Below are 26,259 nucleotides of genomic sequence, written 5' to 3' on the forward strand. Positions count from 1 at the left end.
TAATACATCAATTCCTGCATTAGCCAGTAACGTTGCCGATGTTCTTCGGAATGAATGGCCTGTATATGTTTCAGGATGTTCTAGTTTCAAAAACTGTGCCATCTTATTAGGAATCATAGAAAGAGTATGCTTGCTGACTGGTTGATTGTAACATCTAGCTGCTTGATAGCGCATAAAAAAAGAGAGCCTACATTTTTAAAGATCAATCAAGATCAACCAAAAAGTACTTTTTTCTATACATATAGAATGGGATAAAAATTCAAAATATCTTAGAGCGGTATGATTACTTTGTATGTGAAAATGTAAATATATATTTTTTCTATTGAAAAAGAAGCATATTTTGCAGATTAAAGCTCAAAGTTTGTAACTCTCCAAAGGTACTCTACTGATCTGTTATTTGTATTTAGGGAATTTTGTGTTAATCATTGACTCTATTGTAAGTTTAGTTGCATAACTCACGGTCATGTGGGACTTATTGTTTAATAGATATCGAATACAAAAAAAAATATTTAAATTGAAAGGAATTTTAAACCAGTAGTCATTAGTGATGATTCATGATTAATGAATAAATACATAAATTACCAGTTTTACTATTGACTAAACAATGCCCATCACTGATTTTCATAAACATGCTTACAAGTTTAATANATTTGAGCGCTCCATATCAGTCACCAATGTTATCTGACTGATCCATTAAAACAGCTTGTTGTGACGTACTACTAGTACCTAAAGTTGAAGTATCATTGTAAAGAATCCTGTTGACTATTTAATTTTTGTTCCTTAAACTGTCAGCAACATAACTTTCTGCAATTGTGGCTGATTTCCACCCACCATGTCTCTTGGTTGCTAATACATCAATTCCTGCATTAGCCAGTAACGTTGCCGATGTTCTTCGGAATGAATGGCCTGTATATGTTTCAGGATGTTCTAGTTTCAAAAACTGTGCCATCTTATTAGGAATCATAGAAAGAGTATGCTTGCTGACTGGTTGATTGTAACATCTAGCTGCTTGATAGCGCATAAAAAAAGAGAGCCTACATTTTTAAAGATCAATCAAGATCAACCAAAAAGTACTTTTTTCTATACATATAGAATGGGATAAAAATTCAAAATATCTTAGAGCGGTATGATTACTTTGTATGTGAAAATGTAAATATATATTTTTTCTATTGAAAAAGAAGCATATTTTGCAGATTAAAGCTCAAAGTTTGTAACTCTCCAAAGGTACTCTACTGATCTGTTATTTGTATTTAGGGAATTTTGTGTTAATCATTGACTCTATTGTAAGTTTAGTTGCATAACTCACGGTCATGTGGGACTTATTGTTTAATATATATCGAATACAAAAAAAAATATTTAAATTGAAAGGAATTTTAAACCAGTAGTCATTAGTGATGATTCATGATTAATGAATAAATACATAAATTACCAGTTTTACTATTGACTAAACAATGCCCATCACTGATTTTCATAAACATGCTTACAAGTTTAATAACATACATCTGTACTACTTTATGTCACAACTGAATCATAGATCACAGGTAAATAATGAACGAGATGTACAAGACAGAGACAGAATCTCCTTACACAAACACTGGGCCCCAATGCACAATGCGACAAATTACACTGGTCAAGAGTTCAATGATGTACATACATTATCTGATCATTTACTTTCAACTACGAACGTATGCCGGCCACAACAAGGTCCTTATCTACTTGATATTACGCGATATCACGCCACCAACCCGTTTATATGTTTAATTGAAACAAATGGAACGGTATTTGCGTTTGCATGATAATTTACGGCGATAGGACGGGCAGTCTTTGTGTTATTTTAGTTTGTCGACTCGCTCGCGCGCCTCACTATACCTTTTGTTGTGTCGACAACAAAACCCTAAGCAGTCGAGTCAATATATTCAACAATGACTTTTATAATGGAAAGATTGTATAATAGTCCGCGTATATGCCGTTTATTACTGCAGGCGACGTGGCAAATTTGATTTGTAGCGCTGAATAAACTGGGTTTGCCCTAACAAAGCGACCATATATATAGAACTGAACTTATTTTTTTAAATCTGCATAGATCTGTAATCTATAACCTAACAGTGGATAAAAAAATATGATTTCTTTATTGATACAAATTAGTTGTAGATGTTTAAAGTTGTGAAAAATTATCAAGGACGCATTGTGACGTCATTTAGTGCTACCAAGGGTTTACTTTTGCCATGTCAACGAGAGGGAACCTAACTTAAATTAATTCTGTCATTGCAGCATGTACAATTCGCCATAAAACTTCCTGTATAATTTTCTGTCACTGCTCCAGAAGGCTTGGATGCTCCAGAGGTTTGGAGATGGGTTTGGTGCCCAGCCAGGTGAAAAAAGAATTGATCCCATTTGGGCGGATTCGTTGCTTTAATATACAATATAAGCTTCGTTTAGATGATGTAGTGGGTTCGCCGCTATCTCTTTTGTAACGTTGCCTTATACATTTTAAAAATATGTCATTATCAAGCCTATAAACACAAAGGTATACGGAACAGACGTATATTTGTGCAGTGTTTCGGGGATTGGTATGTATTTCACAAAGCGTACTGACTCGTTTGATGGGAACTCGTTTATATTACGTCTGAAGATTTAGGAATTTCATCAACTTCGTTCCTTGCTGTATGGATATATCAATATAATGTTCCTACAATTCTTAAGGAGGACGAAAGGACAAAAAACTATAGATATTTACTTGAATCATTAGTTAATAGATGACAGAAAGAAAAAAGTAGGTTACCGCACGTTTCACATAGAAATAAATTATCAAAGATAAAAAGTTCTGACTTGTCCGCCAAGTAACAAACGCGAAGGAGTAACGGCAACAGCGCAATAGAATATGAATGAGGATAGGTGGCGGGAAATTTAAAAAACGTTTCGATACACAAATTAGTCATTAGAAATGGATTAAATTCAACTTCGTCTATTTGTGTTATTCAATTTGGAATAATAAAATAAAATGAGAAATTTTCAAATGAAGCATATTTTTCGAAATCTTTTTTACTTATTAAGAATTTTGATTTTAAAGTTGAAGCTTATGTACAAACAATTTTTAACGGTAGAAATGTCGGTCATTCGAGTTAAGTACCCATTGATATGAATTTAGTATTTCTTGCGTTACATTGGTTTTTGGCGATTTGTTATCACTTTCGTAAAAAATACACAATTGTAAAAAACAGAAATGAATGCTATACACACACAATGAACGTAAAATTCGTGGATTCTAAATTATTTTCTAGTATTATTTGGAAGCGTTTGTTGGTAGTTTATTAAATTGTGTTTTTGAAAATTAAACACTATGGTTTATTCCATTGCGGAAGGGGTAGATATCATTTCGCTCTAATTTATGAACAATAAATGTGCGAATAGAACAGCTCAGCTATTGAATGAACAACATCAAGAGCGACATGTCAGGAGGAAGTATGTTCTAGAATTAGTAAAAAAATTTCAAGAGACAGGGAACGTAGCCAATAAAAAACAAGAAATTGAAAAACCTAAATGAAGCTAGTGAAGTTGCAGTTTTGGGACAAGTTCATCTTGATCTGGGATCAATCGAACTAGCATACAAACCATTTTGAAGAAGAATAAATTCCATCCATACAAAATACATTTAGTCCTGGAATTTCATGAAGATGATTATGACCGCCGTTTGCAATTTTGCGAAATAATGAGTGAGCGAGCAGGGAACGATTCACAGTTCCTTTTTAACATCTGTATTTATGATGAATGCAGTTTTTTTTTAACGGGACGGTAAATCGTCACAATTGCCGCTATTGGTCCGAATCAAACCCAAGAGTTTTTCACGAGGTGCATACACAGCAACCGGAAAAATTAAATGTATGGGCTGAAATTTTCGGTGACCGGCTAGTGGGTCCTTTTTTTCTTCCTGGTAATTTGACTAGCCAAATGTATTTGCAATTACTGGAAGACGCTATTGACCCTGCCTTGACTGATATTATTGAAAATGTTCCAGAGTATGATGAAGATCATTTGATTTTTCAATAGGACGGTGCTCCTCCGCATTATGTGTTAATTGTCGGTCAGTATTTGGACCAACGTTTTCTACGGAATTGGATTGGGAGACGAGGCAGCATTGAGTGACCTCCACGATCACCGGATTTATCGCCCCTTGATTTCTTTTTGTGGGGATACCTAAAAGGTAAAATCTATAAAACACAGCCATTGTCGCTGGAAGATATGCTTCAAAGAATCGTGAACGAATGCCGTCGAATCACTCCGGAAATGTTTCGGAATGTGCGCGACCGTTTCGAACAAAATCTTTATTCTTGTATGGAAACGGGCGGTCATCAGTTTGAACATTTAATCAACTAAGTAGTAAGTAAGAAACCAGACATAATTTAAATTTTAAAATGTAAATTTTTTTCAAAGTATTGGGCGGAATTATAAAATTTAATGAAGAGAATTGTAAGAGCTTTCAAAATAAATATTATTCAACCCCCAATGTCATTTAAATATTTTAATCTAAAATCGACGGATCTGAGCGTTTTTCTCCAATCTTGACGCAGTTCCTGAAAATGGCTGTTTCGTTTTTGTTTGGCCACCCTGTATATGACAAAGACTGCCAACTTACAAATAACAAACTCAGCATACTCGTACGCTGTTGCCAAGTTTTTGTTGCAACTGTTGGCATTTATTTTTGCATATTGGGTAAAAAATAATTGAGAGATGGAAATATATAATTTTAAGTATTTCAAACTCTATTTAATTCAATATCTACAAGTTAAGTATCTCAATCTGCTTACTTTCCAGTCATAAAGAATATTTTTATTTGCATTGGCAGCAATGATACTCCCTGATAAAGCTTCCAATCCTCTTTTTAAATAAATCAATAAAGGAAGAACACTTGTAGAAATTGCAATAAAATAATTTGAGGGTTATAACGATTTGAATATCGCTTATGAGGTGATTTCTTGAACGAATATTCCTTGGCGACGAAGGTGGCAGATGCGTTGTTTAGGCAGAGGAAGTTTAAAATTTTATGCTGGGTAAGTAAATCAAATCTGTCAATTATTTAAGTTGATTTACGGAATTCTGAAATTCCAAACTTAGTTAAGTAACTCCTTGATTAATTTTAAATAAAAGGCTCCCAAGGGTGCCTTCCACCATCTTACTGAAATACAAGACTTGATAATTTGTACGGGAAATATATCATTTAAATTGTTTGGAAATCCCCGGTTATAAGTGAAAGTTATTTGAGTCAGGTTTTTCATGTCGTAAGATTGATACGTCATAAAAGTGAAACATGTTCTTTGACTTATTAAAAAATTTGGAAGCTTTTCAATATAGATTTTATACTAACCTTAATACCTACGGCATAAGTATCCTAAAATCATTTTTTAATATTGATATTTCGTATAGAAGAATGTTGTTTGGGTTAATTTTGTTGAATATAGTCCGTCGAATAATAAATTGTGGCCAGAAATTATATGAATAATTAGTAAAGAAATAAAAAACAATAAAAAAGAATTGAGGACCGTCATGTAGAAAGAAAATATATATACAGGGTGTTGCATGACGTACTGGATACTCATCTTAATTAATTATTAAAAAATAATTAAATTACACAAAATATTTTAAAAGTTACTAAAAAAAAATTGTCCAGTACGTCATGCAACCCCTTGTATATTAGATATTTTTTACCAACCGTAACATTATTTAAATTCGTTGACTTTTCACGCAGTATAAATTTCCGCACATCATTAATTTTGAACTATAAAGACTCCTCATTTTAAAAATAGAAAGACAACATTCAAAGTGGTAAGTACCTATATGGTAAATTGGTTTATGGTGAAGGTAGTGAGACGAATTTATTGATTTTTGTTGCCTTCTAATAAAAGATACCTCTGTATGCGTGTGTTATTTCGTTAAAATCAACGAAAACACATGAGTTAATTGTTAAACATTGTATTTGAATTAAAAAATTTATATATTGTTAAAAGTTATTTAGTAATAGGTATATAAAACTAAATTAAAATAATAGTATGTATATAACTTCAGTTTTCAGAAATGTAGTTACAAATTAGTAAATTGAAATAGGATCCTTGAAAAAAACAGTCTTAACAAGAGTGATTGAAGAACATGGATATGCTCCTTATGCATCTACATCTGGCGTGCCTCAGGCCTCCCATTTGAGGTCAGTGTTTTTTGTTATCTACCTCAACAATGTACACTCATGTTTCCAGCACAGTAGAATTTTAATGTATGCCCATTGTATAAAAATATTTTCGGAACTAAATAGTGCAGCCGATTGTCCTCTATTTTAAATAGATACTGATAGATACTTTCAATTAATAAAGTTTTTTTAACATAGATTCCTAAATGTTTGTTTATTATTTTTACTAGAAATTATTCTTTTGACTATAATATTAATTAAATGTATCTTAAACAGTGGTCTATGTTGTTGCAAGTTGTGTGAAATTTCTTCTTTTTCTTCTCTTCGGATAACTAGTAGATTTTCTACTGTACTATCGCCACCCTAGACTGAACATTGGATAAAGATTTTATATTTCCATCGTAAATAGTCCTGGTTATACGAGAAATAACATTATTGCAATTTTCACAGTGACACTGTAAAACCGCACTTTCCTCTCTAGTTCGATAATATAGTAAGATATACTTTTTCGGTAAATGTAATTTATTCATGGCCATCCTAAAATAAACTAGCGGAATTTACTAGGAAGGAGCGTTGCAATATTCCGGATGTGGGGAGCCGTATTACTTGAGCGCAATATATTTTTCCTTTTTATCTTTCCGCATTTTTATTATAAAACATCCCGAAATCCCAAACCGTATGTCTCAGTTGCAGAACGGCGTTAGTTTTCTTTCCCTTCGTGTTGTGTTAGGGGCGGTTTGTACTAGGGCTGTTTGTTTACAGCTTTTCCTTTAAAAAGCCCGAAATTATCTGTGGCATTCAAAACAAAGTAAAAAAGCTTGTAGGAGATTTGTGTACATCAGTCGGAATGCGAATCGCTCTTGTTTTATTTTAACCGTAAAATTAAAATGAAATTGAGTTGGTAAATTTTTTGTAGTTCCATCTTTTTTCTTTAATTGTAAGATCAGTTTCTTTGTTTTGTCTGTACGTTGGGTTAAGAAGCTTAAAACGTTTTTCGGAATTACAATAGAATTCAAAACATGGTTAAAAAAGGATTTACATACCTATTCCAGTTGGAATACAAATTACCTTACCGTTTGCACCACTTTATATTGTCAGTATTTCTTCTATATTTATACCTACTTGACGTGTAAGAAATTAACTACACATTTTTTTTTTTACTTTTTTGTGATGTTCTTTACTTAAGGAGGTATATCGGGTTTACTCAAATGCACAGATGTACTTGAAATTTATATAACTATTACCCAGTGCTACCTATGTGCGTTATATTTTTTGAATTTTTTTTGCATCTAGATTTTGAGATATTGTTGTTGAAAGTGGTTCATTTTAACATAGGTTTATACGGCGAAGATGGACGGTGCGGCTCTTTTTTTTGTCCATAACTGAGAAAAAAGTTTAGAAATTGTGAAACAAAACCTTTCCATAGATAGTAGTTATAGATTTGTATTATCTTATTTTATCTTATTTTTGATGTAAAACTAATGTAAGTCTTGAACATAGTACAGCTGTATTAATTAGAAACAGAAACCAATAATTGCATATCTGTCTGACTTGCGGATTGATGTGGCAACGTCGCAATCAGCTGACAGCAAGGAGGAAACACATTTGAAAGACTTGATAAAAACGAAATTGATTTCAAACATATACATTTTTCATAAATCCCATGTACATTGTTATCAACAATAAATTATTCACAACAGATAATTTTAAAAAAACTAGATTAATTAAAAAAGACTAGGAAGCTGTGATATAGTTATTGGAATAAAAAATACAGTAAATAAATCCTTTTAATATATTTAATGGTGTATAAAAACATCGTAATCATTACCCAGCAATATTTAGTGTTACATAAAGTTTTTTTTACTTGATTAATATAATTAGTAATACCTACTTGAGATAAAAGCATTTGTACGGAATAATAAAGGAACATAAATATTTCTCAGCAAACTTTATATCTAAAAAATTAGTTATAGTAGCAAAACATGCAAAACGTTTATAACATTACTAAAATAGATATTAAGAACAGTGAGTAATAATGTAATTTCTATCACAGAACGTTCAAAATTGCATCCAATATTTTCTTTGACTTGGACGAGAGATGGGCGTGAGTGTCATTTCATTTCTTTAGAACTAAATTAACATAATTCTCGTTGTTTTACCAGTTCACATGATTTACGGATAATACGATATATTTGCTATATATATAATAATTATATTGTACATAGTTTACACACAATACATTTATGAACGCGTACGCATCTTTACCCGAATTTGACGCGCAATATCTCCGATGCCCGAGGTCTGTAGATTCGCAGTGTGTACAACTGCTAGTCAATTATTAGCGGTGTTGCCACATCTACATAGTCTTTATGCATTTATTAAATATAATTTAAAACTACTTAAATATGATATTTTTATGTTGTTAATTAGTTAATATGTATGCTATGTGCATATGAGTAGATTTCTTTGCTATATAGATAATGTTTATCGTAAATAATTTCAATAGAATTTAATTTTTTCAAATTGGCAGCGGGTTTTAGTCCCATAAGAAAAGCATGGGACCCCCCCTGCACTCCTCACTTCCCTCGGACCTCAATATACCTCCTTAAGTATATTTTGAAACAGATATACAGAGTGTCCACACTTATCGGCTCAATATTGCTAAATCCGTTATTATTGGAAATACGAAATCGATTAAATTAGCAAAGTAGTAGCATTTTTCCTACCGATACTAATGGTGCAATCGAAAAACCAATTGAGCATCGCGTTTTCGTAATTTAAAAAAAAAACATGTTTATTTTAATGGAACACCCTGTATATATTTACATATTTTAAAAGAAAAAATTATTGTGAGCAAAAAGTATTACTGACTTTGTCTGCTGATATGGAAAATCAGGGACTAAATTAGTCCCAAATATAACAAAAAGTACCAATGTTTCTAGTTTTTTATAGCCCAATACATGCCCATAAGGCCTGTAAATTTTGAGATCTATCGGTCGAACCGTTTTCCTTTCCTGAATCATCAAAGTTTTATAAAAATTAAAGAAGCAAGTTTATTATTCCTTAAACATCACTTATTGATTAAGACGAAACTAATTTTTCTCACAATTTCGCGTTAAATGCTCATCAAATATCGAAAACAAATGATTATTTTGAAAAAAAAATTATTAAAATCTAAAATAATCAAATTTTTCAAAATTTGTGCGTTCTCTTTTTTACAGTTTTACACTGAATATTTCAAATGTCGAGAAAGTTTTTTTTTTTTAATTGAACAAAAAGTAGAAAAATTTCATATCTCCTTGATCTTTTTTTCGATATGACCATTATTCATGAAGCCTTTCAAAAATCACTAAAAAAATTTGAAAATCTTTCTGCTCCAATTTTTTTGCTGAGTGTTTTTCACTTCTTACCTATTTCTGTCTTGTTATTTATCCACTGACTTGTTCATCTAATTGTTTGAAGAACATTTTACAACCATCATTAAACTAATAAGCAAATAAATGTATAAGCAATGTATATTAGAGTGACTTTCATTACAATATAAACATTTGACGCATTATATGTTACTTTTCTTGCTTATTTTTGGGGATCTTCAAAAAAGTTATACGAAAAGTCACGTATAATGATGCCTAACCATGAATGATAGTAAAAAATTAAATATTGCAACTGTGTTATACTGCAAACATCCACTAAAATAGGCATATAGATTATTTCCAACTATTTCGTGTTTCATTAAATGATTGCCTTGAGAAATACGAACGGCCTTAGGGATATTTCACCCTTACCCCTACTCACGCCAACAGCGGCAGAAAAAAACTAAATAGGCAATTTATGTTTGAAACAAAAACCGACAATTTTCAACTCATAATAATCATATACCGACCCCGTATAATTATACGGCTTTATCTTGCTCTTGGAAATGGTAAACTGCCGAGATGTAGATATTTGTTATTTTTGCGTGCCCGATATATAAAAACATTAGCGCCAAAAGTCACCATTCCACTTATAAGTAAAGGCTTATTAAGGGTGACAATCTTAACTGCCCTACACGCTATCCGTGACCTTTTTGTGTACCCAACGATCAATATTTACCACACCATTGTTGTGTATACATCGAGATATGCACTGTGGGACTCGCTAAATATTTGATTGTGAAATTTCCAGACAAGAAAACCCTGATTGGTTGAAAATTTTAATTCTAGTGTTTTATTTAAGACAATTCTTTTGTATTAAAAGTTAACCTAGCGTATTCCAGGCAATTTGAGGCAAAACGAGCAACGGCTAAATGTCAGATTTCGCTGATTACCCTTAATATAGGGGTGGTAGGTATAATTGGTAGTTATGACGGAGCAAACGATTTCCACGATTTGAAAAATTACTTCATTTACTTAGTTTCTTTTTAAAAAAGTCGGTATATATGCATTAGTGGACACGCAAGCTTAACACCTCAAAATTAGCTATTCTGGAATACCTAGATGTAGGTTAATTTTTAAATAATTTACATGGTGTAAGAAGTTTGACTGCCATTACTTCAGCATGAAATGGAGTAATCATAAATGAACAAAAATGTTGTATATTACAGGGGCGTAAGATTAACAGTTTTCAATATACAGCGAGTATTAATATTGGGGAGTTTCATCACAACGTGACAAAAGCGCTTAACCTAATGCCACACAGCTGGTGCATACCACGTGTGCACCAGGCAGACTTGTCCTACGGAAAAAATGTAAAAACAAATAATGGGAAAACGTTAAGAAAATTCAAAAAAAATGGTTTCCAAGTTTGAAAAAAACAAAAAAAAAAGTATCGATTTTGTAGTACGAAGATACTGTTGTGCTTAAATTTTAACTCGAATTTTAGTAAGTATGAATCTCTTAAAACAGGAACTTAAATTTTAATCAAACTATGTATTTGGAAAAAGAGGAAATAAACTACCCAAAGATTCACGTCGTCCAATACGTATTCAAAATAATTTAGGTACTTACCAAAAAGCAAAATTCAGTAATTTTTAAACGCACAAGTACAGACATATACCCATTTTCGATGCACACACGACACCTTCGAATCCAATGTTCGTGCATTCGCTGGAAAACACCACAAGAAAAGGAAATAGTGGTACGCAAAAAACACTCCGATACTGTCGAATCCAAATACCAACTAATATCTCCGGCAGTTTAGGTTCTAGCGGGATATGCAAAGTTGTAGGGTTTGATCGGGGAAAACTGTAACTGGCTTTAAAAAATTTGACCTTGAAGTCTCCAGTCAAGGTCGATCAAGGTCGGTAAAGGTCAACTTCAAATTTTTAAATTGGAACCCATATTTTTGACTCCGGAATTGAAAAATGCGGAAAGTTTTAAGTTCGGATGGTGTCTTTTGTCTTTTGTTTCTCTTAATACAAATCAATTTCACCTTTAAATGATCTTAGGGTTGAATTTTAGGTCAGTACCAATTGGCCCTTACAAAAAAAAAGTTATTTTTCGATAGAAACAACCACACTGGAGTTATTGGCTTAAATATTGTGTAGAAGGTAATGTTGATCGCAGAATGACTTGGTGAGGTCAATTCCGGGGACAAAAATAGGAGTTCCTATTTGAAAATTTGATGTTAACCTTGACCGACCTTGATCGGTGATCTCAAGGTCAAATTTAAGGTCAGTAACACTTTTCCCCCATCAAACCCAATACAGGTAATTTTCGCTTGAATCCAAACTGTCGGAAGGGCCCACCCTATATACAAGGTGTCTAAATATTTCTTGTACGTGGGTATACCTAACCTAAATTGCCTCGTTTAGCAGCTAGGGGGCGCCAAGGTTGACCAAGGAATTGATTAAATAATAACATGTCGGTTTGTTCATCTAAACTGTATCTATTGTTCTTCTTACAATTAGAACAGTTGCAATCTGAAAATAGTTAAATTGGTTGCAGATAAAATATAAAAATATTCCACTTGCAACACGTTCCAGTGTTATTAAAACTTCATCCTTATATGAAGTGCCATCGGTCAATGTCAAATTTAAAAATCAATATAGTTTTTGTTTACGACGCAGACAATCTACTGGATTTTATAAACAAAACATCACGCTGACGTGTCAAATTTATCCGAAAAATTCAGCGTCTTCTTTCGCCTAAACCACCGCGTTTTCCTTTTACTGCGTCAATATTTTGCCACTAAAAATTTCACCCAAGGCGGGTAAACAAACCTCTCGAATGTAAACATTCTTTCGGTGTTTCAATAATATAGTCCTCGTCTTCGAAACGTCAGGTCGAGTGTCTCGGGAACAAATCTGTTTGTGGGCAAGGTATTGCATTTTAAACGAGCGTGTTTGCAAAAACATTAGAGAAAAAGGGAAAAACAAGATTAGCGAGGTTTAGTGAATTTGAATATAAGCAACCAAAATGTTAAGTGACATTAGCAATCGAAATATCACAAAATATTTTTGAAAGCTTTATGTTTGTCGGAGTATTTACAGTCATATAGGTTTTAAGTTAGGCAACCAACATTGCATGATTGACACCGTCAATTAAAAATTAGAACCTCAGTGGAGCTGTTGAAAGGGTTAGATGTAATTCAATAAAATTGCTTTTGATATTAATTAAAGTGAACAGTTGATATTACATTTAATACATACAATTCAGTATTACACTTACGAGAATTACTTTAGTTGTTTTCGTTGAATGCGTTAACCTTATTAATAGGAAAAACAATCAAACCTCAGTTAATGAACAAATTGCAAAAAAAAACAAAAGAACAGGATGTGAAATCATAACAGGTTTAGTAAAAAATGACATACAGTGCGATACAAAAAAGTTATGGTTATTTAAACCCAGGTACAGCACTGCATGTGGCGTCCTCTAAACATTTGAGTTTCTCGTCATTAATACTCTCAATTTCTCGAATTTCGTCAAATTTCCATGTTATTGAACAAAAATATAATCAAAATACCAGAGATCTTAAGAATGACCTATGTTCATATGAATTTTGTATCTTAAAATATAGATATTGGAAAATATAACAAGCTTACTGTTTATTTCAAGAGTTATTCGAGAGGATACAAAACAAAAAAGCTGCAGTATTGGAAAGAGCACATATCTGAAGAATTTTTTACTGGGGCTTCCGATAAAGAATATTTAATGATTAATGTAATATCTCTTTAACTTTTACATGTTGTGAGGTCTATAGTGTACTTTGAATTATTTTAGGTTGCACTAATAATGGGGGTTTCTGGTGCCTGTCGATTCTGCGAATTGACAAATTAGTCACATATTGACACGTTGGCACTTACCTACTTGACACTATTTCAAGAAAATTTACAATTATAGAAGAAGGATTTTGCGTGAATTCTTTTGAAATATGCAGAAAATATATTTCTCTGCGCAAAACAGATTTTTTTTAAAATACGTCAATCAAAAATGTACTTCTCAGCCTGTTGGAATCAACACATTGGCGAACCCTCAATAGTTGCTTCATTCCTGAATATCACATATCCAGAAGTATATACTGGCCATTATATGAGGCGCACTTCAACAGCTTCATTGGCCAATAAAGGTGCTGATCTTACAACCAACAAACGGCATTGTGGATGGAAGAGCTACTCAATAACAGAAAGTTATGTTGAGGAGTCTACATCTAACCAACTTGATATTGCAAGGAAAATCAAAGGAAAATATGGGTGTTCCTTACAAGAAGAGACATCCGTAACTTTGCAAATTCTTCACAAACTTCGGCAGATGTTATGCGTTCCGAAAATGATGGCAACAATGCTACAAGGGTTGTTATTAACGGAAAGGAAGTTAAATGTGACAAAACAAGAAACGAAATGTCTATTACTTATACAGGGTGTTACAAAATTCGCGGACACGGACTGTGGAATCATATTAAGGAGATAAAAAAGTGTCTTTATGATTTTTCAATCAGACCAGTATTTTTTTGAGATATAGGCGTTAGGTCTGGAGAACGAGGTGGCCAAGCAAATGGGCCGCCTCTGCGAAGCCAATCGAACTGCTTTACCTGCACGATTATTTGAAGCTCCGAGAGCCATCACCATATCATACTATTCACAATTCTGGCCTATTATTTTGCAGTTTGTATTGACAGGTACTTTTACTGTACTCTAATGACGTCAAAGTATTGATAAATGCTTTTCGAATTGCCATTAATTGTTATAAAGCTGTCTGTTTGCTTCGTTCGAACGGTAGCACAATGTGCTGACGCCTTAGCAGCAGGTGCTGGACATTTTGAACAATTCGTTTGTCATAATTGTTTATCAAATGATCAAAAATTGAAAATTTTTAGTATTTTTGGATATTTAAAACTGCGATATCTCGAAAAATATCGGTCTGATTGAAAAATGATAGAGAAATTTTTTTATGACCTTCTCTAGCCTAACATGTTCCCAGAGTCCGTGTCCTCGAATCTCGTAACACCCTGTATGTAACTGATAATGTTAATAAGTAAATAAATTAAATTTGATTGATTGTGGGTTCATTATTCTACTAGTGAAATAAAGTTACTTTATTCCACTAGTGGATTAGAGCCAATTGTATGGTCTACAATTTATTAATATCAGGTACTTTGAGTCTCGGTTAAAGCTTGATTAACTAATCAGGCGATTAGACTGTATATTTTCTGATTTATTTTATGACGCATAATCACAGTCTAATCGCCTGATTAGTTAATCAAGCCTTAACAGAGACTCAAAGTAACGGGCCTAAATCTACAATATTTACAACAACTTACTATGACATACCAAAGTAATATGAAAAATATATTGAAGCAAAAATTTATTGCTAAATCAGAAACACTCTTATTAGTGTTATACTAATAAGTTCCTTCGAAATTGTAATTTTATGTTCTACGTTATATAAAGTTTAAACAAAATTTACATGCTTCTTTAATTTATGATTTAACACTATCTTTTCGGAAAAAGTAACGACAAATTAATTTTTATTACAAAAATTGCTTGCCTCTGTTTATTTCCGCGTTATTAAATGCAGTAGAATTACTCTTATTGGTTTGTCCTGTGGTACTTTTCCTGTTAAGCTATTTCTTAGGCAATAATTCTATTCACGAAAGACACTTTAAGATTTTAATTAATGATGGGAGTCGTTAAAAGCGCCTCCGAATAGTTTCGAAAAACGTCCGGAATTGGAGGTGGTTTTTATGTAAGTGACTGTGAAAGTAAGGCATTCGTCAATCTCACCTAATACAAGCATCCCCTTTGTCTTCCTGTCCTCGCTGGTGAACGTGGATACCATACACGTATAATTCCCTGAAAGATCTGGACCTGGTTCGATAATGTGTAGAGCCCTGTGGACGCTGTTCGTGTCCTTGCTAGCGGAATAGTTCAGATTAAGTCTTCCTTTAAGGATACCTGGAAAACAAATACGATTTGGGTGAAAAATTATAAAAATTGTCGTGAAACTATTACACTGAATAATGGACATTAATTTAAATTTTAATATGCTGCTTAGTTAATCTTTTCTTTGCCACGAAAGCTCGCAATATTATTAACAAATGCAGGTGATATGGTAAACAGGACACACTCATAGCAGGATACGAGCATCAACGGAATTAACGCAAAAAATTATATATTTTCCGGACAACAAACAAACGCGCAAGCAAATTGTGCCTCCCAGTTGAATGTGGTAGTTTATAGCTGGCATTTACAAGTGCAAATAACGGTACAAAAATGTCGGTCATTATTGTAAAAATGTGGCGTTACGTACGTTGCAAAAATTGTTGTGGAATAAGGAAGCCTCTATTGCTTGTGAAGAGTAGTTGTCGTTTTCCGGACACTGATTGTACTACAGCACTTTAAATTTGATCATATTTTTTGTTATACATAAAATTTGTTACTAAGACCAATAAAGTCTTTGTCACTGGTAACTATTAGTGTTCCTAGACTTATGATCGTCATTTATGGAAATTGTGTATTATAACTTTTTCGTTAGGTATGGTTCCTGATTGATAGTCAGAAGTTATGCAAGAAAATATTATTAGTTATGCGAAGTATAAGACAGCTTATAACGAATTCAAAAGGAAAAGTAGTCTGACCCAACGGCTGAACCTATGCATATGTATTTTTTTAGATCCTGAAAAACTGTCCTTAAATACAGAAAAAACAAAAACCTCGCTATGGAGGAATCAGCATTACCTAGGTATAATTCAGTGGCAGCTCGTAACATTGACAATGTCCTCAATTTTCCATATGGAAATTGGCGTTTCCAATAAAATACATACTGGATCATACATAGGAAACATTTCTACTATTATTATACAAAACAAATATTAAGAATCGTTATAATCAAGCACTGGGCGACGCGTATCGTATTGTAACAAAAGCCGGAACGCGCGGTCATTTATTTATTAGTTCCCGGAACGGAAAGTAAGATATTTAAGTCGTCACAATTATCGGAGGGTTAATGGGTTTCAAGTAGGTCGCCAAGATCGTCCTTCGGAGAAATTTGCCAATTTTTTAACGAGTTTACTTAAACTGTCGGGGCCATGTGTTAAGCGTCTAGTATGAGAAAAAAATCGATATTTAATAACGCGCGAAACCACAAGAAGAGCGTGGAGATTCCAAATTAGAATTAAATTATATTGTAAAATTGATAGTAATTCGAAAAGAAAGTATACCTAAGCAGCTGGGTTTTTTTGAAGAATTTTTCCTAGTTATAAGAGTAGATTAAATGAAATCGACTAATCCGTCCCGTAATTGCTACGCGGAGTCATAGGGGAAGGCTAGGGTTACTAGTAAGTCATATAATTAATGTTATAAATGTAAATTCAGTCAATTAGATAAATATACAAGCGTCCCGTTATTCAGGTCCCCGCCAATAAGATAAGAACCGAAACTTCTAGACCCAAGAAATGGGCGTGGTCAAAGCGAATTGTGGAATTCAGGAAGAATCTCGAAAAAGTCAATTCGTTCTTAAGTTTCACATTGAGCAGACTAATTATTAACTTTAAAGTCTCGGGCTAATTAATTAATTTTGATAGTTTTCCTAAATTTTGTATAGAGCGCGCATTCCCTGAATCTCGGTACGCTGTCGCGATTGAATCAATTAATTAATAATGTCGTCGAGCCGTTATGTTTTTATTTTGTTTGTTTTGTTTATTGTTAATAAAACCCTTCCTAGAAGTTTTGTGTTTCCTTTGTTTCTCCAACTTCAGTGCTTTCCTGTATAGCCACCCACTGGGTTACATCCCACGTAAGCAATGAAAGGGTAAGTGCTTGGAAGTAATTTTCTGAACATACAACATTTCTAAGTTCCCACGTGTTAATTAAAGTATAACGATAACTAAATAAACTCCCTTTTGAGAATTAAGTAGTCACTCTTTCGAGCATTAAATAGATAATTAATTAAAGGTAGATAATTAAAGAAATAACCCCTCAGGTTACAGTATAAACTGTTTAAAGGCAGGCTATGATGGGCGATGACAATGCTACTTCAATATCCGCGTCACTTGTTTCCCACGTCGTAGTTTACTCCCGTGTTAGGCGCCTCGTTGCCATGACAACCACCGTAAACAATAGAAGGTCGAAGGTAGAGAGAAGGTATTTTTAATAGACATAGTACTCATTTGTGGTCATCCCCATGTTATCCGGGAAAGTAACTTTCAAAATAAATTTAGCGTAAATGTTTTTTGTCTAATTGAAGATTAGGATGCCCGAAAACCCGGTATCCCAAATTTTCAAAATTCGAGTCGAAGTAGTCTCTGAAATAATCCGAATAGGCCGTCACCGTGAGACACCCGTGTATTTAAACGTAAAAGTGTACGAACCCCGTGCTTTCCCTGAAACTCTTTCTATTTAGTAGGGCCTCCTATCTCATTTTATTACATCTCCCGTGGAATTATCAACCCCAATAAAGATACTCCCCGCAGATACATATATAATATATACACATTCCCGTACGGCTCCCGTTTCCCTCATATCTTCCGCGTCCAGCTGTGCGAAAGGACAAAGTCTTGCTTATCGCCCGTTCGCTATGAGTTTGATTAACGTTCGAAGATTTATTTGTGAAAAAGAAGTGGCTCTGCGGACACTGGGCTGTTTATCCATTGTCTTAATTTATTGCCGTACTTGCGGGAAACAGAGGGTTGTCATTATCTCCGGAGTAAATCTTTTAATGTCAAAACTGGGCCGTTTGTTACTTGTCGATAAAATTCATTTCCGGTTCTCCTCCCCGTCCCCCTCGACTTCTGTTAGTTCTTGAGATCACACGATTGCTTTTCTCAATGGTCGCTTAACATTAATCCTTGTAGATATATAATTTCTACAGTCTCTGGATGTCGAGATGCAGCAGATAGATGCGTCCCGATGGGACACTTAATTGAGGATTTGTAACTCTAACTACGGAATTTATAAAAAAGTCTGTTTATTTTTGTGAAAAAATGCAACCGGACTTTAAAATATATTGTTCCCCACAGCGTATTAGCCGCTGGGCATTTTATAGTCTCTTTTGGAGCACCTCTTTCAATTTGCTTGCACTGTTAAAGAATTTCATCATAGATGAGATTTATTTTAAAAAGGCATCTATTCTATTATTATCAAAGGTATTAAACTAATTCAAACAAATTTAGAAATCTAGATAGCTAGAAAAATAATAAAGCTGAGAATAAATTAATATTTTTTTAAGTCATTAGCATGATAACAGCCCGCTTATACATTTCTTTGTTGCAATCGTGAGAGTTTTAATGCGAATGATAATTTAATTTTTTTGTTAATGAACAAACGGTTAGTTTTAAAGTAAATATTATAAAATAGTAATAAAGTAAATTTTTGAATATTCAATTTTGATCAAATAAAAAAGTTGTAGCAAAAAATAACTAATAAATTTTTTGATTTTCATGTCACAACTCCTATTCCACATTTTTTTTTTTGGAAACTGTATCTTCTAAGGGGTGCATTTTACCAAGGTCTTTTTTTATTCAAAACGTGTCCTTTTTAACTGTAGATTCAGGGGTTACCATTTGTGCTACTTCGTTTGAAAACACCCTGTATACATAATTGTGATCCTAAATTGAATTATTGTTCTTCTTTTTTCATCTATTTAATAAATCGTTATACGTTACTAATATGTTTATAACACGTAAGACGTTTATAATAAACTTAGCAAAAAAATTGAGGGAGCAGAAAAATTCGATCGTATTGAGAAAAAAAAAGAAGCATTTTGAAGCTTGAAGATTCTAGTTTTGAAAACTTGAGATGAATAAAAGAAATGCAGCAGCACATGGGCTCAGAATTTTTTTTCTTGCTTAATCAATCAATTGAAAAAGTTTTTTCTGCTGTTTTGGAAAATCAACTACTTTACAAATATTGCGAAAAGTACCAATGTTTGTAGGTTTTTCTTAGTTCAATACATACATATGAGTCCTGTAAATTTTGAAATCGATCGGTCGAATCGTTTTCCTTTCCTGAATCGTAAGTTTCATCAAAAATTAAAGGAGGTTTATTGTTCCTAAACATCAATTAATGATTAAGATGCGTTATTCTTTTCACAAATTCGCGTTAAATACTCATCAAATGTCGAAAAAAAATTTTTAATTTTGAAAAATATTAAATATTTCAAAATTTTTCAAATTTTTTTGCGTTCTTTTTTACAATTTTACATTTGAATATTTCTAATGTCGAGAGAAAAAAAAATTTGGAATTTAAAAAGGATTGAAGATTTTAGTTTTGAAATCAGATTCAATATTGAAAATAAAATCAAATTTCTCAAAATTTTTCAAAATTTTTTAAAAAATTTTGCGCTCTCATTTCTTACAATTTTATATTGAATATTTCAAATGTCGAAAAAAAAATTTTGAAATTAGAAAAAAGTAGAAAAATTTATTTTTTTTATATTTGGTATTTAACGTGAAATTGTGAGAAAAATAACTAACTCCGTTCGCTGTATGATTATTTTTCTCATTGATATATCGGCTATTGAGTGAAAAGTCATCTTTTTTTTATCATCGATTTCTCCTGAACTACTGATAGTACAGTGAACGGAAGATGGGTTTTAGAAACATGAATCAATCCTCTTCAAGGACTTTTTGCTACGTTTGTGATTTTTTTTTTATATACTCAGCATTGATTCGAAAAAGTGCAAAAAAATTAATCTGCTGTTTTAGAAAATCAACGACTTCTTTGCAAATATTGCGAAAAGTACCAATCTTTGCAGGTTTTTGCATGCCCATGAGGCTTGTAAATTAAACATCAATTAATGATTAAGATGAAACAAATTTCGCGTTAAATACTCATCAAATATCGAAAAGAAAAATTCAAAATTTTGAAAAAAAACAAATTTTTCAAAATTAAAAAAAAATGTTTGCGTCTTCTTTTTTGCAATCTTACATTAAATTTTCGAAGAGAAAAAGAAATTTTTTGAAATTTAAACAAAAGTTTAAAAATTTTCAGAGACGTTTCATAATCTGAATGGTCACTCCCACTTCTAATCCGAAATGGGCCGTAACTATTCAGATTATGAAACGTCTTCACTATAGCCATCCTTGTCTATCGCACGGATTTCTTTACGTTGTCGCTCTCATGGAAAAGCAGATGGACCATGTGGATTTTCCAGCCCTGTATGTTTTACTAGTGTTCTTAATGGTAGTGAAACCTTACAATAACGCTTTTTTAATGTCAATAAATTATTAAGTTGATATGGACGTTTATGGAGGTTGAAAAGAAAACTTAACTAATTTAACTACTTCAAATAATTTTACCAAAAGGACAAATTCTTTAGACTTAAGCTTGTAACAAAACGCCCATTGAACATGGATTAGTTTTTACAATGTACTGTCTACACATTTAATGTTCATCTTGTAACAAATAAGCAAATAAAACCGACATGTAGAGTTTCTTGGAAAAATTAAGTATCCACAGGAACCGACCTGTTCCAAAATTGAAGGATACGATGTATATCCAGCTTCTACACCCTACACTGTCAAAACAAGACATCCCCTAGGCCTGGAGCAAGAGAAACATTTATATTGAACGAGAGTTCCCCATGTTTGTATGAACGGCACGCAGTCGAATACCGTCTATGTGCTAAATTGTGAAATTTGTACTTACACGCCACTGTTAAATAAACATGATGTCGCATGATTTATGGACTTTAAAATCGCGGGGAAGCACGGAGGGGTGGTTTAAAGTACAACAGCCGTAATACGTTATCGAAATAGATTGGACAGACACTAATGAAAGATCCCTAAATCCTAAACGGTACTTGCACGGAATTGCGGAATCCCATTTTATATTATTGCATTCATTAAGTTCAAGTTGTACGTGGTTTAATGTTTGAAAAATGAATCCTAGGCATGCAAGGTCAGTTTTAAATAGACAATAGGTAATCCTTGTTAAATTCGACGCTCGCATAGAAAACGGCTCGATTAGCATAAATTGTTCCGTAATTAGTTAATTGTTTACTTGCGATTGTGTGTCTTGCGATTACAAACGCACAGGGTACTCTTTAAGTACATATACAGGGTGTCTCATAAATAGCTGCCAACCCTGAACAGGCCGATTCTATGACCAAAACTAAGTAAAATTTCCATTTTCTGCAAATGTTTCTTTTAATACCCCGAAAAATATATTTTCTTTCAAAATGTATTAGTTTAAAATGTAGTTATAGTCTTTCCGACCTCAATTGAAGACCAAAGAGCTTGGCGGTATGTACCAGGTTCGGTCGCTAACGCAGCAACTCGGCATTGAAATATTTGAAAAACTTGTTCCCTTATTTATTTAGCCATACCTATATACAGGTCTGGTTGCCCAGTTGAAGAATGCGCGCGCGGGTAAACGGCAAACAAACACAGCCTGACTGGGCGACCAGCCATAAAGTTCAGTTGTTGACAAATTGCCTAGCAGTGCAGTGCAGCAATGCAGAATTTGATGTGATTCAGGTAATTTTAATTTATTATAGGCACCTTCTATTAATCATTTATATTACAATACAGCCAGACAATATTGAATTAGTAGAACCGGTTGTTGATGAAACAGATTTTAGAATTTAAAAATAAAGATTTACATGTTCAATGTCACTGTCTTACTTTAAATATTTACGATTGTTTAAAAATGGAAGAAAAAGAAAAACCAGATAATGAAATTATAATTAGAATTCAGATATTAATTAAAGTTTCAGTGTCCATAATTTTTCGTGTTATTAAACAAGGTGTTATAGATATAGATCACTGCGTACAGAGGAAGCGAAAAAAATTTTTTTTAAATATCGATGACGTGACGAGAGACGTAATTCGGCGGACAATTTATAATTTATATAAAGAAAATTGAGGACATAAATAATTAAAATATGTTGTTGGCCAAATGAACATATAATATAAATTTTCTACGCATCACTTATATACAAAATTTTATTATTTTTTACCTTTAGCAGAAAACTTTTTTAGGGACGCCCATGAAATTTATTCAATTTTATTGCTAGGCATTTTTATACATGTTCCACTGACTTCGGAAAGACTATACGTGGTAGGTGTATTAGAGCGAGAATTTATAGAAGTAAAGTAAATATTTTTCATCTCTGTTTATTTATATTGCGTTTTTACGAAGATTTACAAACAAAATCTTAACATTTTTAATATCTACAGTAATATTTCAGGGTGCTGGTAAATATCCCAGTTCATTAGCTGGAATTTCCTTCCGCAAGCGATTTGTAGACAAATTAATAAATATAGTTAGTAGTACGACGCGATTTCCGACCAAATGGGACTTGAAGAAAATATTTCGAATTTTCACCACCAAGAACGGCGGTGACAACATTTTTAATATTAAGGTGATGTTTCGCATTGTATTAGCTATGTCCTGTCAACATTTGGTTAACGCAACTCTCTCGGTTTCGACATGTTTCCAGCCAAGAAAATTGAATAATTCCAAATATTTCGAATTTTCACCACCAAGAACGGCGATGACAACATTTTTAACATTAAGGCGACGTTTCGCATTGTATTAGCTATGTCCTGTCCAAATTTGGTTAACGCAACTCTCGGTTTCGACATGCTTCCAGCCGAGAAAATTGAACTTCGACGCGGTTATGTTCACTTCACCGGTATCCAGAAGTCTTTGCGCTAAAGCAACAAGTTCTGACAAGCCCTGTGGGCATTTTCGTTTGCTTCGTCATAAATTATAAGCACATCATAATATTCGCGACTGCAAAAGAAAACTTGGAAATACGGCTATTATATGTACTCTTGAAAAACAGCACAGCACTCACTACAACAATGTATTATTATAAACTGACTTTCGAACACAGTCCCGCTTCATAAGAAACCTACAAACTCGTAACAAGTGTTACAGAATTTTTTGTAAGTACTCACCGCGATAAAATACATGTATTTCAGCAGTTCCAAAACAGTTTTAAACACATTTTTAATTAGCTTTTTTCTCTACGACTTCAAACTTCCGATACAAGTTTCTGACATCAGTTTTTCTCCCTTTTTCACCCCTTTAAATTTTTGATATAAGTTCATTAACACCCTGTATAGAAACAGTGATATTGTTTTTAATATTTTTACTATTGTTTCAAAAACTGGTTTATCTCGAAAACCGTCCATTTCGTCAAATACACGAACAGTGCTTTTTAAAGGAATATATTCAGAGTACCTAAAATTAATATTGTTAGTTATTCTGTCCAAAATTTTACAGAATATACAAGAATTAGAACCCAAAACCTCTTTGGCGCCCAATATCGCTGTTAAGGAGAAGGGAGTAGCGTTACTTGATGCTCCTAAGACATTAGTAGATATTTAACAAACACCCTGTATATAAACCATTTCTATTCATGTTATATTTGTTGATTCATTTTCTGCAACGTACGACACTTTAGAGCAAAAATTGTTTAGCGAGAACAGTTTATTTCCCCGATCTCTATTAACCCTAGGATGTAGCGCACTTATTTCAGAAACACCCCGTATATCGACGTAGTACACGTAGGACTTTGATGAACCCAACCTTCGCATTTTGCTCGAATCAATTCAACCTCGGAAAAAATTGCATTAATTTTAATGAGCACTTCGGTACATTATGTTAAAAATAGAATTCAATTTCATATCAAGTTGCTCGCGACACGTTATTAACTGGCGGGCAGGTATCGACTCACGCGTCTGTGCGTGCATCACTTGCGTGCTCGGCTAATTCGTAATTATTTAAACAATGTGACAACAAAGCTGAATCATTAATCATATTCATATATTGCGGTAGGCATAGTAAATGGAGTTAATGAAATTTAATGATCAGTATTTTACGGGACTAAAAGGTCACCACCTTTTAGTCGGAAGTGCAGACACTAATAGACCGGGAGATATTAGACTGAAGTTCGACGACGTCTTTCTCGTTTATGTCTCTGCGAGTACTGAAAGGTAACCGAGAGACAAGTACAATAAACTAAAAAAAGATGGGCTGCGGGACACCTTCGTGAAAATTCAATTTTCCTTTTCAAAAAAATAATGTGTACAGCGACGTATTTCTCACTTATGCCATGTTCGTAAGTTGAAGAGAAGTATCGATTTTATCACGAAATTTTTTTGAAATAAGTGTCGCAAGAGAAATATGGAAAACTTTGTAAGAAAATGTGGAAAAACATCTTTATTTGTCTACCAATTTCTCATTAATGCCAATTAGAAATATGACATTATTATATTCGNAAAAAATGTTTGCGTCTTCTTTTTTGCAATCTTACATTAAATTTTCGAAGAGAAAAAGAAATTTTTTGAAATTTAAACAAAAGTTTAAAAATTTTCAGAGACGTTTCATAATCTGAATGGTCACTCCCACTTCTAATCCGAAATGGGCCGTAACTATTCAGATTATGAAACGTCTTCACTATAGCCATCCTTGTCTATCGCACGGATTTCTTTACGTTGTCGCTCTCATGGAAAAGCAGATGGACCATGTGGATTTTCCAGCCCTGTATGTTTTACTAGTGTTCTTAATGGTAGTGAAACCTTACAATAACGCTTTTTTAATGTCAATAAATTATTAAGTTGATATGGACGTTTATGGAGGTTGAAAAGAAAACTTAACTAATTTAACTACTTCAAATAATTTTACCAAAAGGACAAATTCTTTAGACTTAAGCTTGTAACAAAACGCCCATTGAACATGGATTAGTTTTTACAATGTACTGTCTACACATTTAATGTTCATCTTGTAACAAATAAGCAAATAAAACCGACATGTAGAGTTTCTTGGAAAAATTAAGTATCCACAGGAACCGACCTGTTCCAAAATTGAAGGATACGATGTATATCCAGCTTCTACACCCTACACTGTCAAAACAAGACATCCCCTAGGCCTGGAGCAAGAGAAACATTTATATTGAACGAGAGTTCCCCATGTTTGTATGAACGGCACGCAGTCGAATACCGTCTATGTGCTAAATTGTGAAATTTGTACTTACACGCCACTGTTAAATAAACATGATGTCGCATGATTTATGGACTTTAAAATCGCGGGGAAGCACGGAGGGGTAGTTTAAAGTACAACAGCCGTAATACGTTATCGAAATAGATTGGACAGACACTAATGAAAGATCCCTAAATCCTAAACGGTACTTGCACGGAATTGCGGAATCCCATTTTATATTATTGCATTCATTAAGTTCAAGTTTTACGTGGTTTAATGTTTGAAAAATGAATCCTAGGCATGCAAGGTCAGTTTTAAATAGACAATAGGTAATCCTTGTTAAATTCGACGCTCGCATAGAAAACGGCTCGATTAGCATAAATTGTTCCGTAATTAGTTAATTGTTTACTTGCGATTGTGTGTCTTGCGATTACAAACGCACAGGGTACTCTTTAAGTACATATACAGGGTGTCTCATAAATAGCTGCCAACCCTGAACAGGCCGATTCTATGACCAAAACTAAGTAAAATTTCCATTTTCTGCAAATGTTTCTTTTAATACCCCGAAAAATATATTTTCTTTCAAAATGTATTAGTTTAAAATGTAGTTATAGTCTTTCCGACCTCAATTGAAGACCAAAGAGCTTGGCGGTATGTACCAGGTTCGGTCGCTAACGCAGCAACTCGGCATTGAAATATTTGAAAAACTTGTTCCCGATTTATTTTAAAAAGGCATCTA

The 26,259-nt window shown here is 33.2% G+C and overlaps 1 protein-coding gene across 1 annotated transcript in view; it reads right to left on the reverse strand.

The window, feature by feature from the left end:
• Nucleotides 1–26,259, reverse strand: part of LOC108914190 — a 231,498-nt gene that overhangs the window by 122,646 nt on the left and 82,593 nt on the right. Inside the window, exon 3 of the mRNA XM_018719933.2 lies at nt 15,375–15,545. Within this exon, the coding sequence (XP_018575449.1) occupies nt 15,375–15,545 (171 nt within the window). The remainder of the gene's footprint in view (nt 1–15,374; nt 15,546–26,259) is intronic.

This window comes from Anoplophora glabripennis, unplaced genomic scaffold, assembly GCF_000390285.2.
Source record: "Anoplophora glabripennis isolate ALB-LARVAE unplaced genomic scaffold, Agla_2.0 scaffold16, whole genome shotgun sequence".
Taxonomy (NCBI): domain Eukaryota; kingdom Metazoa; phylum Arthropoda; class Insecta; order Coleoptera; family Cerambycidae; genus Anoplophora; species Anoplophora glabripennis.